This window comes from Benincasa hispida, chromosome 6, assembly GCF_009727055.1.
Source record: "Benincasa hispida cultivar B227 chromosome 6, ASM972705v1, whole genome shotgun sequence".
Classification (NCBI taxonomy): domain Eukaryota; kingdom Viridiplantae; phylum Streptophyta; class Magnoliopsida; order Cucurbitales; family Cucurbitaceae; genus Benincasa; species Benincasa hispida.
This window is the reverse complement of record NC_052354.1, coordinates 46633005-46647132: the sequence shown is the minus strand read 5'-3', so window position 1 is coordinate 46647132 and position 14128 is coordinate 46633005. Positions and strand designations below refer to the sequence as shown.

At 42.0% G+C, this 14128-nt stretch overlaps 2 protein-coding genes across 2 annotated transcripts; both read right to left on the bottom strand.

Moving 5' to 3' along the window:
• Positions 1-5676: 5676 nt before the first annotated feature.
• LOC120079268 lies at positions 5677-6057 on the bottom strand. The gene has a single exon (XM_039033426.1). It carries the CDS (start codon positions 6055-6057, stop codon positions 5677-5679), a length of 381 nt encoding a protein of 126 aa, XP_038889354.1.
• A 2500-nt stretch (positions 6058-8557) lies between these two features.
• LOC120079267 lies at positions 8558-9046 on the bottom strand. Its single transcript, XM_039033425.1, has one exon. The coding sequence runs from the start codon at positions 9044-9046 to the stop codon at positions 8558-8560; it is 489 nt and encodes a 162-aa protein (XP_038889353.1).
• Positions 9047-14128: the final 5082 nt, after the last annotated feature.

Here is a 14128-nt window from a genome sequence, read left to right as displayed (position 1 = left end):
CAAAACGCACAACACTTCTTTTAATGATGTTCAAGTTTTCCTAAACCAGACCCAAGTATAAATCTAATTTAGGCTCCTGGCAAGTCCATGGTCGAACTCAGGGATTCAGTTAAACAAACACAGACCTTGCATTGTATCTATTGTAGGGGTTTTCCTAAATATATGAAGAGAAATGTGTTATTTACACTAAGTGTTGTGCCTGTGCAAGATGATACAAAAGAGTTGAGTGGTGAGTGATGGATCATGCGAAAATGGAGTTTAATGTAAGTGGATGCGTCGGTCTAAGATGAGTGTACACAAACCAGAATGTGATGTTGATGAGATGGGATGAATTGCTTATCTTTTGTTTATGCGCTAAACTTTATTCAACATTTCTCAATGCAAATAACATACAAAACCTATCTCTAGGGTGCATGTGTCTAACACAGAATGCAATAAACACTAGTAATTCTATCTCTAGCTGTACTAGGCGTCCTACTTTATGCAGCTTAGTTATTCTCTCGAATAATCTAAGTTTAAGATGCTTTTACCAAGTGATCAAGTCGGCTTAAGTGTTTGAAATGAAGTTTTGCATAAAGTATGAATGCATTCAACATGAACAAGAAATATGTGATGGATCAAATATATGAATTTTATAAAGAAGCAAACTGTCTTTACAAAAGTAATATTCAATCAAATGAAACGAAAGTGATAAATGAGATGAAAGGAACCGAGTCAAGCCGTAGAGTACAATCTTTTGTATCTCTTTGGCTCAATTCTATTGTGTACAATCACTTGTATAGGAAGAGAACGAAGTGTCTTTCTCAAGCTTGGCTTCCTGCACTCCCTGATCGGTGGTGGTGGTGGTTCTCAACCCTTCTGATCGTCTTGGCACCACAGTACAGCTTAAACTATGACTACACTAATTACAGAGGGTAAGGATCTTGATAATTTCTGAACTGAATAATTTTTCTCACTGCGAACTTTAGAGGGACTTCATCTATTTATAGGCGTTGATCATGTCCACTTGGTGAATGGGCAACATTAAAGTCCATACCCTAGTCAATATTAAATTCCATGCCCTGGTCAGCTGCCTGACTCTCGAGAGCTTTTCAGACGCCGCCTGCTGCAGGTGCCCATACTTGCAAGTGGTGATGTGACACAATCAGCCTGGATTAATGAATCTTCTCTGCATTGAATTCCCTCCGATGCATGGCCTATGCGTTAGAGCTTTCCCTGCGACACTTCTTGACTATGCGTTAGCTTCTTGTAAAAATCTTGCAATACAAAGCGTTAGCGCTGCAGTATTTAGTAATAAAACTTCTTTTGCATGAGTTTGCTATTGTTTGAGTAATTCCATACGTTTCTACTAAAAATGAGAAGAATTTATCATTAAAAACCTTAGTTGTTCCAACTTAAGAGTAAAAATAACTTGTATTTCTACAAGTTATCACCACCCCTAAATTTGAACAATGCTTGTCCTTAAGCATTCCAAAATAATTCTTTGTTATCTCCTTTGTCTTAAGTGTGCAGAGTTCGCCTCTCATCATATTCAGTCATAAGTTTGAGACAAGAGTTTGGAAAACGCAACTCAGATTGACTCTTTTCTAAAAGGACTAATGTTCAGTTTCAGATGCAGCAGGCCTTTTATCAACAACTCCTTTCGTTTCTCAAAAAATTCTCGTTTTTTTCTAAACCAGCAATGCGTTAGATGTTTTTTTAAAATAAATTTCAGATAAAAAGAAAAAAAAATTATGAATTCACTTACCCATGAGTTGTTCCAGATATCCCACTTTCGTTTTGGCTTGCCCCCACGGGTGTCATGCGAGCATCCAACTGCGGATGAGAACCCTTCACAACTAAACTCATATCTAATATTCATGCGTTTCAAGATATATTTTCTTCAGACTAGATAGAGGAGTTCTATGGGAGGCGTTGGTTTAGGAGACTTAACTTTATCTTGGCTTGCCCCCACGGGTGTCATGCGAGCATCCAACTATGGCTATGTTCCTTTTCCAACTTAACTTATGCCATTTTAAAGTTTTTCTTTTGAAGAAATGACAGAGGAGTTGCGTTTAACCTTTTTCTTATTTTGTTCCCTTTTCTTTATGATGTACTCATTTGATGCGTCTTAACTCGGATTTCCCTCATCCCTAAATTTGGAGATGAGCTATACTCATCCCAAATTTGGAGACGAGCTAAATCCTCATTGTTAAAAGAGAAACAAAACTTCAAAAAGGCTTTGAGAGTTCGAAAGGAGTTTAAGACTTGAAGCTTGCACGCGTTAGAAAGTAAACTTCGTCTTTTAAGAGAAGTTCAGGCCTTGTTGATTTTTCTAACGCCTACTCTATACTTATAGATTTCACATAGTTGATATCATTGAGGCCAGGCAATGCACAAGACTTAGAAAATATCTAAAGAACAAAAATAAAGCATGCTACGGTCAAACGTAAGGAACAAAATGATAGGAATTTCTCATTTTCATAGATTCACATGAAGCAAGCAAACAAATCAAGCAAATACAAAAGAACATCAATTAAATCAGAATACAAAATTAATCCAACACCCCAAAACTCTATTGTGCTGGCGCGTCATCTCTGCGTTCTTCTCCAAGGTCTTCATCCATAAAGCGCAGAGGGTTTCTAAGATGGGTAGGCAGTGGAGGCAGAGCAAACATTCTAACCAAGACCTGATTGACGTATTGCGTTGTATAAACGAATTGGTCTTGCATCCTTCGTGTTTGCTGCCTTAGGTAATCTCTTAGACCCGATTATGTTGCTGAAGACCTTCGATGGACGCGGCCAATAGTCTGAGCTGATCACTGATAAAAGTTTTCAACTCTTCTAAGTCAGCACTGCGTTGAGGTGGTGTTGGTTCTTCATTTCTTCCAACTGGGTCTTCAAAATTTGCTGCGTTGCTCGATCCTAACCCAGTTGGATTAAAGATTATTGGAGGGGGCACAAAATTGGGACTTGGACTTGGTGGGGGCAAAGGAAGAGAATAAGAGACGTCCTGATCCATATGAGTTGGTTCTTGGTGCGTTTGATCGGACTCCCTTCTGACGGGGCCAATGGCGAGTCATGGATAGTAAGGTTGAGGCTTAGGCGTGCTTCTTCTTCTGTAAGTTCAAGCTCTACTTCATACTCTTCATGCTCTGAAGCTTTACCGCTGTGTTCAACAATCTGGACGCGGCTTCTTTTAGGGGCCCGTTTGGATGATCGAGGTTTGGCTGCCACTTCTTTGGCAGGTAAGGCAGGTTGATGCGGCGAACCGCGAAGTAAATGCCTTACTAACTTTATATCTATCAAACCATCGATCTCTTCATGATCATCCCCCAGAGGGATGCCCCCGCATTCACACAATGCACAGATCAACCATGGGAAGTATAATTATCCTCGTGGTTTGGTCTTGATGGCCTTGATCTGATCCCTTATTATTCTTCTAACATTTAAAGGGATGCACTGCATGACGCAATAGGTAGCCAGGACGCGTTCCTTTGACAGTGTTTCATCATGCGTTGTAGGCATGATGCTCCTTTTGATCAGGTAGTACCATAGGTTCGCGTCTGGAGTTAAGTTCCTGGAGGCTAGCATCTTTGCTCTGTTTTTAAATGTTTGCCATTTGCTTCCAGGTTTAGCTACCGTCCTTAACGCATCTTCCAATTGACTTGGCGTTGGTTGCTCCAAGATGTGATTACCTTCCACGTCTGGATTACTATCAATGCTGAACACTTTGTTGATCTTGTCGGCTGAGAAGCGCACTAATACCCCATCAACAAAGGCTGTGTTCTTCTCCATGTCAAACTTGTTGTTGTATAACATGCGGACGAGGTTGGGCCAAATACGTGTGTGTCCAACGTAGAACTAACTCCACCCCAATGCGTTTATTGTTTCTGTTATGTATATAGGCAATGGGTGGCGCTTGGGAAAGAGACCCTTTTCTACAAGTATATCACTAAATTGACGCTTTCTTCCCGAGGTCATCTTAGGTAACGTGTTGGTTACCTTGCATTTTCCTGCCGCATGCTTTTTGGCTTCCCTTGCCAGTTCTCTCAATTCATTCTCCAATTCCCTTTGGAGAGCCGTCTTCCTTCACCCTTGCCTCGCAGGCTGGTAATCTTCCAAGTCTTTCTTTAGTGCGTCGTGCCTTGAGTAACTCCCATGCGTTGCGTCCTCAAGACCGGATGCTGATTGCTCATCTTCTTCTTCCAATATTAATTTCCTTTTCTTTGTCACTCTCTTTGATTTTAAGGGCCCTTCATTCATGTCGTTTTGGCGTGATTGAGATGCATCTGGGCTAATTCTTCCATATTCATCTTCTCATCTTCTTCTCTATCTTCTTCTTCTAATTCTGCCTCTAGCATCATAGCGTATCGCTCCGCTTTGTCCAACTCAAGTGATGCGTTAGGAGGGTCAGAACGCATCACTTGATTTTCCTTTTGGCCTTGATTGAGGCTTGCCAAAATGGCTCAAAATACTTCATGCTCGTTCAGTCGAGCCAATTCAGCCAACTCTTCAGGGTTACGCTCTAACGTAGGACTGTCAGAGGAGGGTATGGGTGGAGTAAATGGTGGGGTGCCCACTGGGGTATGAGGCGTCCCAGGGGAGGATATGACAATGGGCGAATGCGGTGGTTGGTTTGATGCGTCTGAGTCGACAGGGTAGATGGTTGCTAAAGGTTGGATTGAGAGTGGAGGCGGTGGACGCATGACTGGTGATGGTGCGTTGTGAAGGTAGGCTGGAAGTGGGTCATGCGTTGCACCCACCATAGTTATGTTAGGAATAGAAAAAAATTGGGGGTTTTTTTTTGGGGGGTGGGGCCAGGCTTGGTGTAGAAGTTAGAGGTAGCCATAAGTGACGGACGGCAGCCTCAGTTTTCAGGTGTTTTGGGCTTTAGCTTAGGGGTAGTTTTGGGTTTTGGTTGAGGGGTCTTGGCCGGAAGGGTAGCGATGGCTTTGGAGGTTTTGGAGGGGAGTTTTGTGGGTGTTGTGGTGGGCTTCGACGACCTTTGGGAGGAGGATGAGATTGCTCCGCTGTGCGTACGTTTGGATTGAACAGAGGGTTTGGAGGTTTTTTTAGGGCTCGGGGGAGGCGAAAGCGAAATAGACGAGGAAGAGTAGGAACTTACCGACAAGTCGTTCCCAAAGCTCAAGGTCTGGTTCTGACTATTTGAAGCAGACGAAATTGTGGCCGGAGATAAGCTTGAGTAGATCGAAGGTGAGGGAAATGGAGAGGCTAGGTTTTTTTATTTTTAGTTTCAGAGATCTCGATAGGGAAATGAGGAAGAAGAAAAAAAATGAACCTTTCGATCGTTTTATAGGCTGAAAGAGGGTTAGTGGGTTGACGTCAGGCGCTTGACGTCTGTAATAAATGTGAAGTTAAAGGGACGTCTTGGGTTTCTAAGCACTCGAGTGCTTTTGTATTCTCGAGACGTGTCCCTTCAACTAGGCCATGCATTAGACTTGAGTCTAACGCGTCCGTTATTCCCAATTCGATTGTACATAACTTTTAAAAAGAAAACAAGTAAAATTTCTAATTTATGAAGAAACAAAGAACAATCAATCTTGAAAACATAGGCAGACAAACAAATCAACAAACTCAAACGTATTATAAAATACAGAATAAAAAAAGACAAGGATAGAGGAAGTGTCCCTGGAATATATGGCGATGCGAACGCAGGGATGCTTCGACGCAGGTCTTAGCTGGCTTCGCGTAGTGCGAGAGATGACTTTTGACGTTCCATTTCATCTTCAAAGTATGGCTTCACTCTTTGGCCATTTACTTTGAATGTGTTGGTGCCATCTTCTCGTGTTAATTCCACTGTTCCATATGGAAAGATTGTCTTAATGTTAAAGGGTCCTGACCACCTGGATTTTAACTTCTCTGGAAACAAATGCAGATGTGAATTGAACAAAAGAACTTTTTGGCCAAAAACAAGATCTTCCTTACTGATGTGTTGGTCGTGCCAATGCTTTGTCTTCTTTTTGTATAGCTTGTTGTTCTCGTATGCGTTCAATCGCCACTCCTCAAGCTCATTGAGCTGAAGTTTGCGTTGAGCGCTTGCGGTGTCCAAGTTCATGTTTAACTTCTTAACTGCCCAAAACGCCTTGTGCTCTAACTCTAAAGGTAAGTGACAAGCTTTTCCAAATACAAGAGAGTATGGAGACATACCTATAGGGGTTTTATAAGTAGTCCTGTAGGCCTAGAGCGCTTCATCCAGCCTCTGTGCCCAGTCCTTCTGTGTTGCATTGACAACTTTCTCCAGGATGGATTTGATTTCTCGATTGGATACTTCCACTTGACCATTTATTTGTGGGTGGTAGGCAGTAGAGGTCTTGTTCCTAACATTATATTTTGCAAGTAATTTAGAAATGATGCGATTAATGAAGTGCGTACCTTTGTCGCTTATCAGGGCTCTTGGCGTTCCAAATCGCGTGAAAATGTTCCTGGTAAGAAACTTGGAAACAGTGGATGCATCATTCCTAGCACAGGCTACTGCTTCTACCCACTTTGACACATAGTCCACTACAAGCAGGATATATTGTTGGCCACAGGACAAGGGAAAAGGTCCCATAAAATCAATACCCCAAACATCAAATAACTCAACTTCGAGAATATTGTTCAAGGGCATTGCGTCCCTTGAAGAAATATTCCTGGTGCGTTGGCAGGGGTCACAATTACGAACAAACTCCCTTGCGTCTTTGAAGAGGGTGGGCTAGAAATATCCGCTCTGAAGGATCTTAACAGTGGTTCTCTGCCCACCAAAATGCCCTCCGTAAAGAGAGTCATTACACTCAGCTAAGATGCGTTGTGTCTCCTCCTTCGGAATGCATCGACGCATTATGGAGTCAGGGCCTTGCTTATATAGAAACGGTTCATCCCAAAAGTAAAATTTGTTATCATGTACTAATCGTTTCTTTTGTTGAGAGTTGAAGTTTCCAGGGAATTTCTTAGTGGTTAAATAATTGACTATGTCTGCATACCAAGGTTCTCTGCCTTCAACTCTGAACAGGCTTTCATCAGGAAATGCGTCCTTAATTTCACTTTCTTGATCTTGCATATCTTGATGTTCTAGCTAGAACAGGTGGTCAGCCACCTGGACCTCGGTTCCCTTTTTGTCCTGGATATCAATATCAAACTTCTGTAACAGCAGCACTCATCTTATCAATCTTGGCTTCACGTCCTTTTTACTCATTAGGAATTTTATGGCTGAGTGATCGGTATATATGGTGGCTGACGCACCAACTAGGTAAGATATAAACTTTTTAATGCCAAACACTACATCTAACATTTCTTTTTTAGTGGTGGTGTAGTGTTCCTGAGAGTCATTCAGAGTTTTGGACGCGTAAGAGATGGGATGTATTAAATTTCCCTTCTTCTGCCCTAACATTGTTCCAACTGCCACATCACTCGCGTCGCACATGAGAATAAACCGCTGTGTTCAATCCGGTGCTATTAATACTAGAGCTGTCGTCAATGCATATTTCAGGGTTTCAAACGCGTCAGTGCAGTCTTCATTGAAATCATAGGGCTGGTTCGCCTCTAGTAATGTGCTCAATGGTCGTGCAGTTTGTGAGCATCCTCTAATAAACCTTCTATAGAAGCTAGCATGCCCTAGAAAAATTCTTAAAGCTTTAACATTCGATGGTGGTGGAATTTTTGCTATGACATCTATCTTGGCTTCATCTACTTCCAACCCAACCTTGGATACTTTGTGGCCTAAGACAATTCCTTTAGTCACCATGAAGTGACATTTTTCCCAATTCAGTACAAGGTTTGTTTCCTCGCATCGAGCGAGGACGACCTTCAAATTATCTAGGCATGAGTGGAATGAGTCTCCAAAGACTGAGAAATCATCCATGAAGACTTCAACGGTCTTTTCTAAGAAGTCAGAGAAGATAGCCATCATACACTTTTAAAATGTCCCCGGTGCGTTACACAGCCCAAAGGGCATGCGTCTGAATACAAATGTTCCAAAGGGACATGTGAACGTTGTCTTCTCTTGATCTTCTGGATCAATCAAAATCTGGTTATAACCAGAGTATCCATCAAGAAAGCAATAAAATTCTTTGCCCGCAAGTCTATCAAACATTTGAACGATGAAATGAAGGGGGAAGTGGTCTTTCTTAGTTACTGCGTTGAGCTTCCTGTAATCCATCAGATGCGCCAGCCCGTGATAGTCCTCGAAGGTATGAACTCATTATTGCTGTTGACTATCACAGTCGTTCCCCCTTTCTTGGGAACGCATTGGACTGGACTTACCCAGCTACTATCGGATATAGGATAAATAACTCCCGTGCCCAACCATTTTAAAATTTATTTCTTGACCACTTCTTTCATTATGGGGTTCAGCCTTCTTTGAGGCTCGATTGACCCGACTTCCCTTCTTCCAACCTAATCTTATGCATGCAATAAGATGGACTAATGCCACGAATATCCACAAGCGTCCAGCCTATTGCACGCTTGTGCTTTTTCAGCATCTGCAAGAGAGATTGCTCATTAGGCTCTGTAAGATTTATGGAAATGATCACAGGTAAAGTGTTGGTTTTAAGGAATGCGTATTTCAAGTGACTAGGTAACTATTTTAACTCGAGTTCTGGTGGTTCCTCAAGTGATGGATGCGTTGGTTTTTTCTGCCGCTCACTCAGACTTGGCGGCTCTGATTCTTTCAGGTTCTCCAAACTGAGGACCTCACATAAATTGGTCTCTTCTTCAGGCAACTCAATACTGTTTAGTTGACAATCTTCACTATCTGAGAACTTCAATGCGTTGAGCACATTAAACTTCACCTCTTGATTATCTTCGCGCATAGTTAATTCTCTTTTATGCACGTCAATTAAAACTTTCCCAGTAGCTAAGAAGGGGCATCCAAGGTTAATTGGTACCACCCTATCTGCTTCATAGTCCAAGATAATAAAGTCAGTTGAGAATATGAAGTTGTCAACCTTTACCAGAATGTCTTCAATCTTTCCTTCTGGGTATTTAATTGTTCTGTCAGCAAGCTGAAGAGTAACAAAAGTGGGTTGTGCTTCGCCAATCCCTAGTTTCTTAAAAATTGAGAGTGGCATGAGATTAATGCTAGCTCCCAAATCGCACAACACATGACCCACATCCAATCCTCCTATCGAGCAAGGAACTGTGAAGCTCCCAGGGTTGTTTTGCTTCTTCGATAGACTGTTGCTTACTAACGCGTTGCACTCCTACGTTAGCATGATTACTTCCTTCTCACTGACTCTTCTTTTCTTTGTCAAAATGTCCTTAAAAAATTTAACATATGTTGGTATATGCTCCAAGGCCTCTATAAGTGGAATGTTGATATGCAACTGCCTTAGGAGCTCAAGAAAGTGCTTGAATTGTTGTTCATCATTCTTGTTCATCAGACGCCTAGGGAATGGTGCATTCAGCAGCATCTCAGGCATTCATGCATTAGATGTACTGGGTTCTGAATGGCTTATAGTCTCAGGCGTTCTTTCTTCTTGGTCCATTGAATGTGTGATGCATTCTTTCGAAGGACTGCTGTTTCTTGGATTCATTCTTCTTTCTTCAAGAGCTTTTCCACTTCGCAACGTCACCTCGTGACATTGCTCCTTCCCATTGTTGCTCTCAGGTGTTTCAGTATTGCTAGGTAGAGCTCCAGACTTCCTACTTTTCAACTCGCTCGCTATCTGCCCTACCTGGATTTTCAGGTTTCTGATAGACGATGCCTGGCTTTTCAGCAGCCCGTCATTCTGGGCTATGTACTCCTTCAATAGTTTCTCAAGCGAAGATCCTGAGTTCGACGCATGTCCTCATCTATTAAAGGTCTGTTGATGTGGCTGATGCATTTATTGAAATGCAGGCGATGGTCCATTCCTTTGCTGTTGGTTCGCCCCTGGATGGTGCTCCTGATGATTTCCTCCCGTCCAAGAAAAATTTGGATGGTTTCTCCATCCAGGATTATATGTATTAGAAAATGGGTTATTTTTGATGAAGCATACTGACTGTGGGTTTTGTGGACATTCAACATAGGAGTGAGGATCTCCATAGTCCATACAGCTAACCATGGGCTGCCCGAACGCTTCTACCTGATTCACCTTCTGCTGATTTAATGCGTTTCCTAGTGTTATGTTCTGCAAAAGGCTGGTCATCATAGCCACTTAAGCAGAAAGTGTGGCTATTGCCTTGGAATCGATAGAATTAACGTTCTGAGATCTCTTCTTTCTGTCAGCTCTTCCATCATACGTATCGTCCACCCATTCCATGTTGTGCTTAACAATGCGGTCTTATATCTCTTTAGCCTCAGAATAAGATTTGTCCATAAGTCCACCAGCCGCTGCTGCGTCTGCTGCCATCTGCGATGCTCTATTCAATCCTCCATAAAACGTCTCCATTTGGATAGTTAGAGGTAGTCCATGGTTTGGGCAGTTCTTGACCAATCCCTTAAAACGTGCCCATACGACACTTAAGGTCTTAGTTTCCTTTTGTTCAAAGTTCATAATCTCTTGATGCCTTCTCGTGTTGGCGGTAGGTGGGAAGTATTTTTGCATAAATTTTTCCACCAACTTCTCCCAAGTGGTGATTTCACCAGGCTCTATTGAGCTCACCCATTGTTTTGCGTCATCACGCAAAGAATAAGGGAACAAAGATAGCCTGATCGCCTCTAGGGTGATTCCATGAATCACAAATGAATACACGTTTCTAGGAAACGCTTCACGTGGGCGTGAGGATCTTCACCACGACCACCCTCAAATTGTCCAACAGTCTGGAGCATTTGGAGCATTACAGATGTCATCTCGAACCTGGTCCTGTCTGGCACTGGGTAGATGATTCCTGAAGAGAAATCATACAGTACAGGGGACGCGTACTCTCTCATATGACGCGTGCTGCTATTCGCCATTATGATTGGATTCTGTGCAACATGAACTAGTTGTTGATTTTCCTATTCTTTCACCATTGCTCGTTGCCTTTTCAGTTATCTGAGAAATTGCTGCCTCAACCTTCGACACGGTTAGATCCTGTCTCTTATACACATCTAGATGTGTATAAGAGACAGGCCTCAACCTTCGACACGGTTAGATCGGTTCCTACGCCGGAAGGTCCTTTCAATCTCGGGGTCGTATATGAGTTCAGGAGTGCTTTCCCTGCTCATAAACATTCACAAGCTTAGGCGTAGCTTGTAATACTCCCTCGACCGAAGTGTTCCTACAACAGATACAAACGAAATTTCTGGTTAGTCTTGTTTCTGAATCCCGACAACGGCGGCAAAAACTTGTTCATTGCTATCGTGATTCACTCTAGGAGTGTATTGTATAAAATAAATTGGAAGAATAAGTTCCAAGTATAAGTGATGCGTTGAAGTATTTGTAACGCATTAGTGCGTTAGAAAGATGCAACAAAACGCACAACACTTCTTTTAATGATGTTCAAGTTTTCCTAAACCAGACCCAAGTATAAATCTAATTTAGGCTCCTGGCAAGTCCATGGTCGAACTCAGGGATTCAGTTAAACAAACACAGACCTTGCATTGTATCTATTGTAGGGGTTTTCCTAAATATATGAAGAGAAATGTGTTATTTACACTAAGTGTTGTGCCTGTGCAAGATGATACAAAAGAGTTGAGTGGTGAGTGATGGATCATGCGAAAATGGAGTTTAATGTAAGTGGATGCGTCGGTCTAAGATGAGTGTACACAAACCAGAATGTGATGTGGATGAGATGGGATGAATTGCTTATCTTTTGTTTATGCGCTAAACTTTATTCAACATTTCTCAATGCAAATAACATACAAAACCTATCTCTAGGGTGCATGCATCTAATACAGAATGCAATAAACACCAGTAATTCTATCTCTAGCTGTACTAGGCATCCTACTTGATGCAACTTAGTTATTCTCTCGAATAATCTAAGTTTAAGATGCTTTTACTAAGTGATCAAGTTGGCTTAAGCGTTTGAAATGAAGTTTTACATAACGTATGAATGCATTGAACATGAACAAGAAATAACCAATGGCAAAAATGTGATGGATCAAATATATGAATTTTATAAAGAAGAAAATTGACTTTATAAAAGAAATATTCAATCAAATGAAACGAAAATGATAAATGAGATGAAAGGAACCGAGTCAAGCCGCAAAGTACAATCTGTTGTATTTCTTTGGCTCAATTATGTTGTGTAGAATCACTTGTATAGGAAGAGAATGAAGTGTCTTTCTCAAGCTTGGCTTCCTCCAATCCCTGACCTGCGGTGGTGGTGGTTCTCAACCTTTCTGATCGTCTTGGCACCACAACACAACTTAAACTACGACTACACTAATTATAGAGAGTAAGGATCTTGATAATTTCTGAATTGAATAATTTTTCTCAATGTGAACTCTGGAGGGACTTCATCTATTTATAGGCGTTGGTCATGTCCACTTGGTGAATGGGCAGTATTAAAGTCCATACCCTGGTCAACATTAAAGTCCATGCCCTGGTCAGTCGCCTGATTCTCGGGAGCTTTTCAGACGCCGTTTGTTGCTTGGAAGCTTTTCAGACACCTCTTGCTGTAGGTGCCCATACTTGCAAGTGGTGATGTGACACAACCAGCCTAGATCAAGGAATCTTTTCTGCGTTGAATTCCCTCTGACGCATGGTCCATGCGCTAGAGCTTTCCTTGCGGCACTTCTTGACTATGCGTTAGCTTCTTGTAAAAATCCTGCAATACAATGCATTAGTGTCGCAGTATTTGGTAATAAAACTTCTTTTGCATGAGTTTGCTATTGTTTGAGTAATTCCCCGATGAGCTGTTAATGGCAGTAGACGTTAATGTTCCCTGGTATGCGGACATAGTAAACTTCATAGTTTGCGGTCAACTACCGGATGGTTATACATACCAGCAGAAGAAGAAGCTAAGACATGACGCAAAATTTTATTTCTGGGATGATCCATTCCTATATCGACAAGGACCTAATCATATAATGCGTCGATGCGTTCCTGAGCATGAAGCCAAGCATATTTTAGAGCTCTGTCATGAGTCTCCATATGGAGGACATTTTGAGGGGCAAAGGACCACAACAAAAGTCTTAAAGTGCTACTACTTTTGGCCAACTCTATTCAAAGATGCCCATGCTCATGTTGTGCAATGTGATAGATGTCAAAGGATAAGGAATATGTCTAAAAGAAATGAAATTCCTTTGACGTCAATCTTAGAAGTTGAATTATTCGGTGTTTGGGGAGTTGACTTCATGGGCCCATTTCCACTATCCGAAGGTCATCAATATATTCTGGTTACGGTTGATTATGTATCAAAATGGGTCGAGGCCATCACATGTGCCAAGAATGATGCAGCCACTGTGGCGAAGTTTCTAAAGAAAAACATTTTCGCTTGATATGGGATGCCATGGGCTTTAATAAGTGATGAGGGCTCTCACTTTATCAACCACATAATTGTTAACCTGTTGACTAAATTCAACGTCAGCCATCGAGTTGCAACTGCTTATCACCCACAGACTAATGGGCAGACAGAGATTTCTAACAGAGAGATCAAAACTATCTTGGAGAAGGTAGTTAATACTGCCAGGAGGGATTGTCACCCAAGCTTGATGAAGCACTATGGGCTACTATGGGCTTACAGGACTACCTACAAACACCAATCGACATGTCTCCGTATACCCTGATCTTCGGGAAAGCTTGCCATCTATTGCTTGAGTTGGAACACAAGGCGATGTGGGCCTGCAAGAAGCTAAAGTTTGATTTAGCCAGTGTGGGGAAAGTCCGGAAGCTGCAATTGAATCAGCTGGTCGAATGGCGAAGGGATGCCTATGAAAATGCCAAGATACATAAGAAGAAAACAAAGAAATGGCATGACGACCGCATCAATGATCGGACATTCACCGAAGGCCAACAAATGTTGTTATTTAATGCACGTTTGCGACTGTTCCCAGGAAAGTTGAAGTCTCCCTGGTCGGGGCCATTTCGAATCAAGACAATCTTTCCTCACGGAGTAGTGGAATTAACAACTTTAGGCGGGAGCAGCACATTCAAAGTCAATGGTCAGCGGATCAAGCTCTACTATGGAGGCAGCTTCGATCGTCGCATAGATACCATTGACTTGGGCAAGCAAGATTAGACTGTTTGCAGGGAAAGCAATTGCGGTAACTCTAAGAACTTCTTTCAATCGGCCTTCCTATCTAT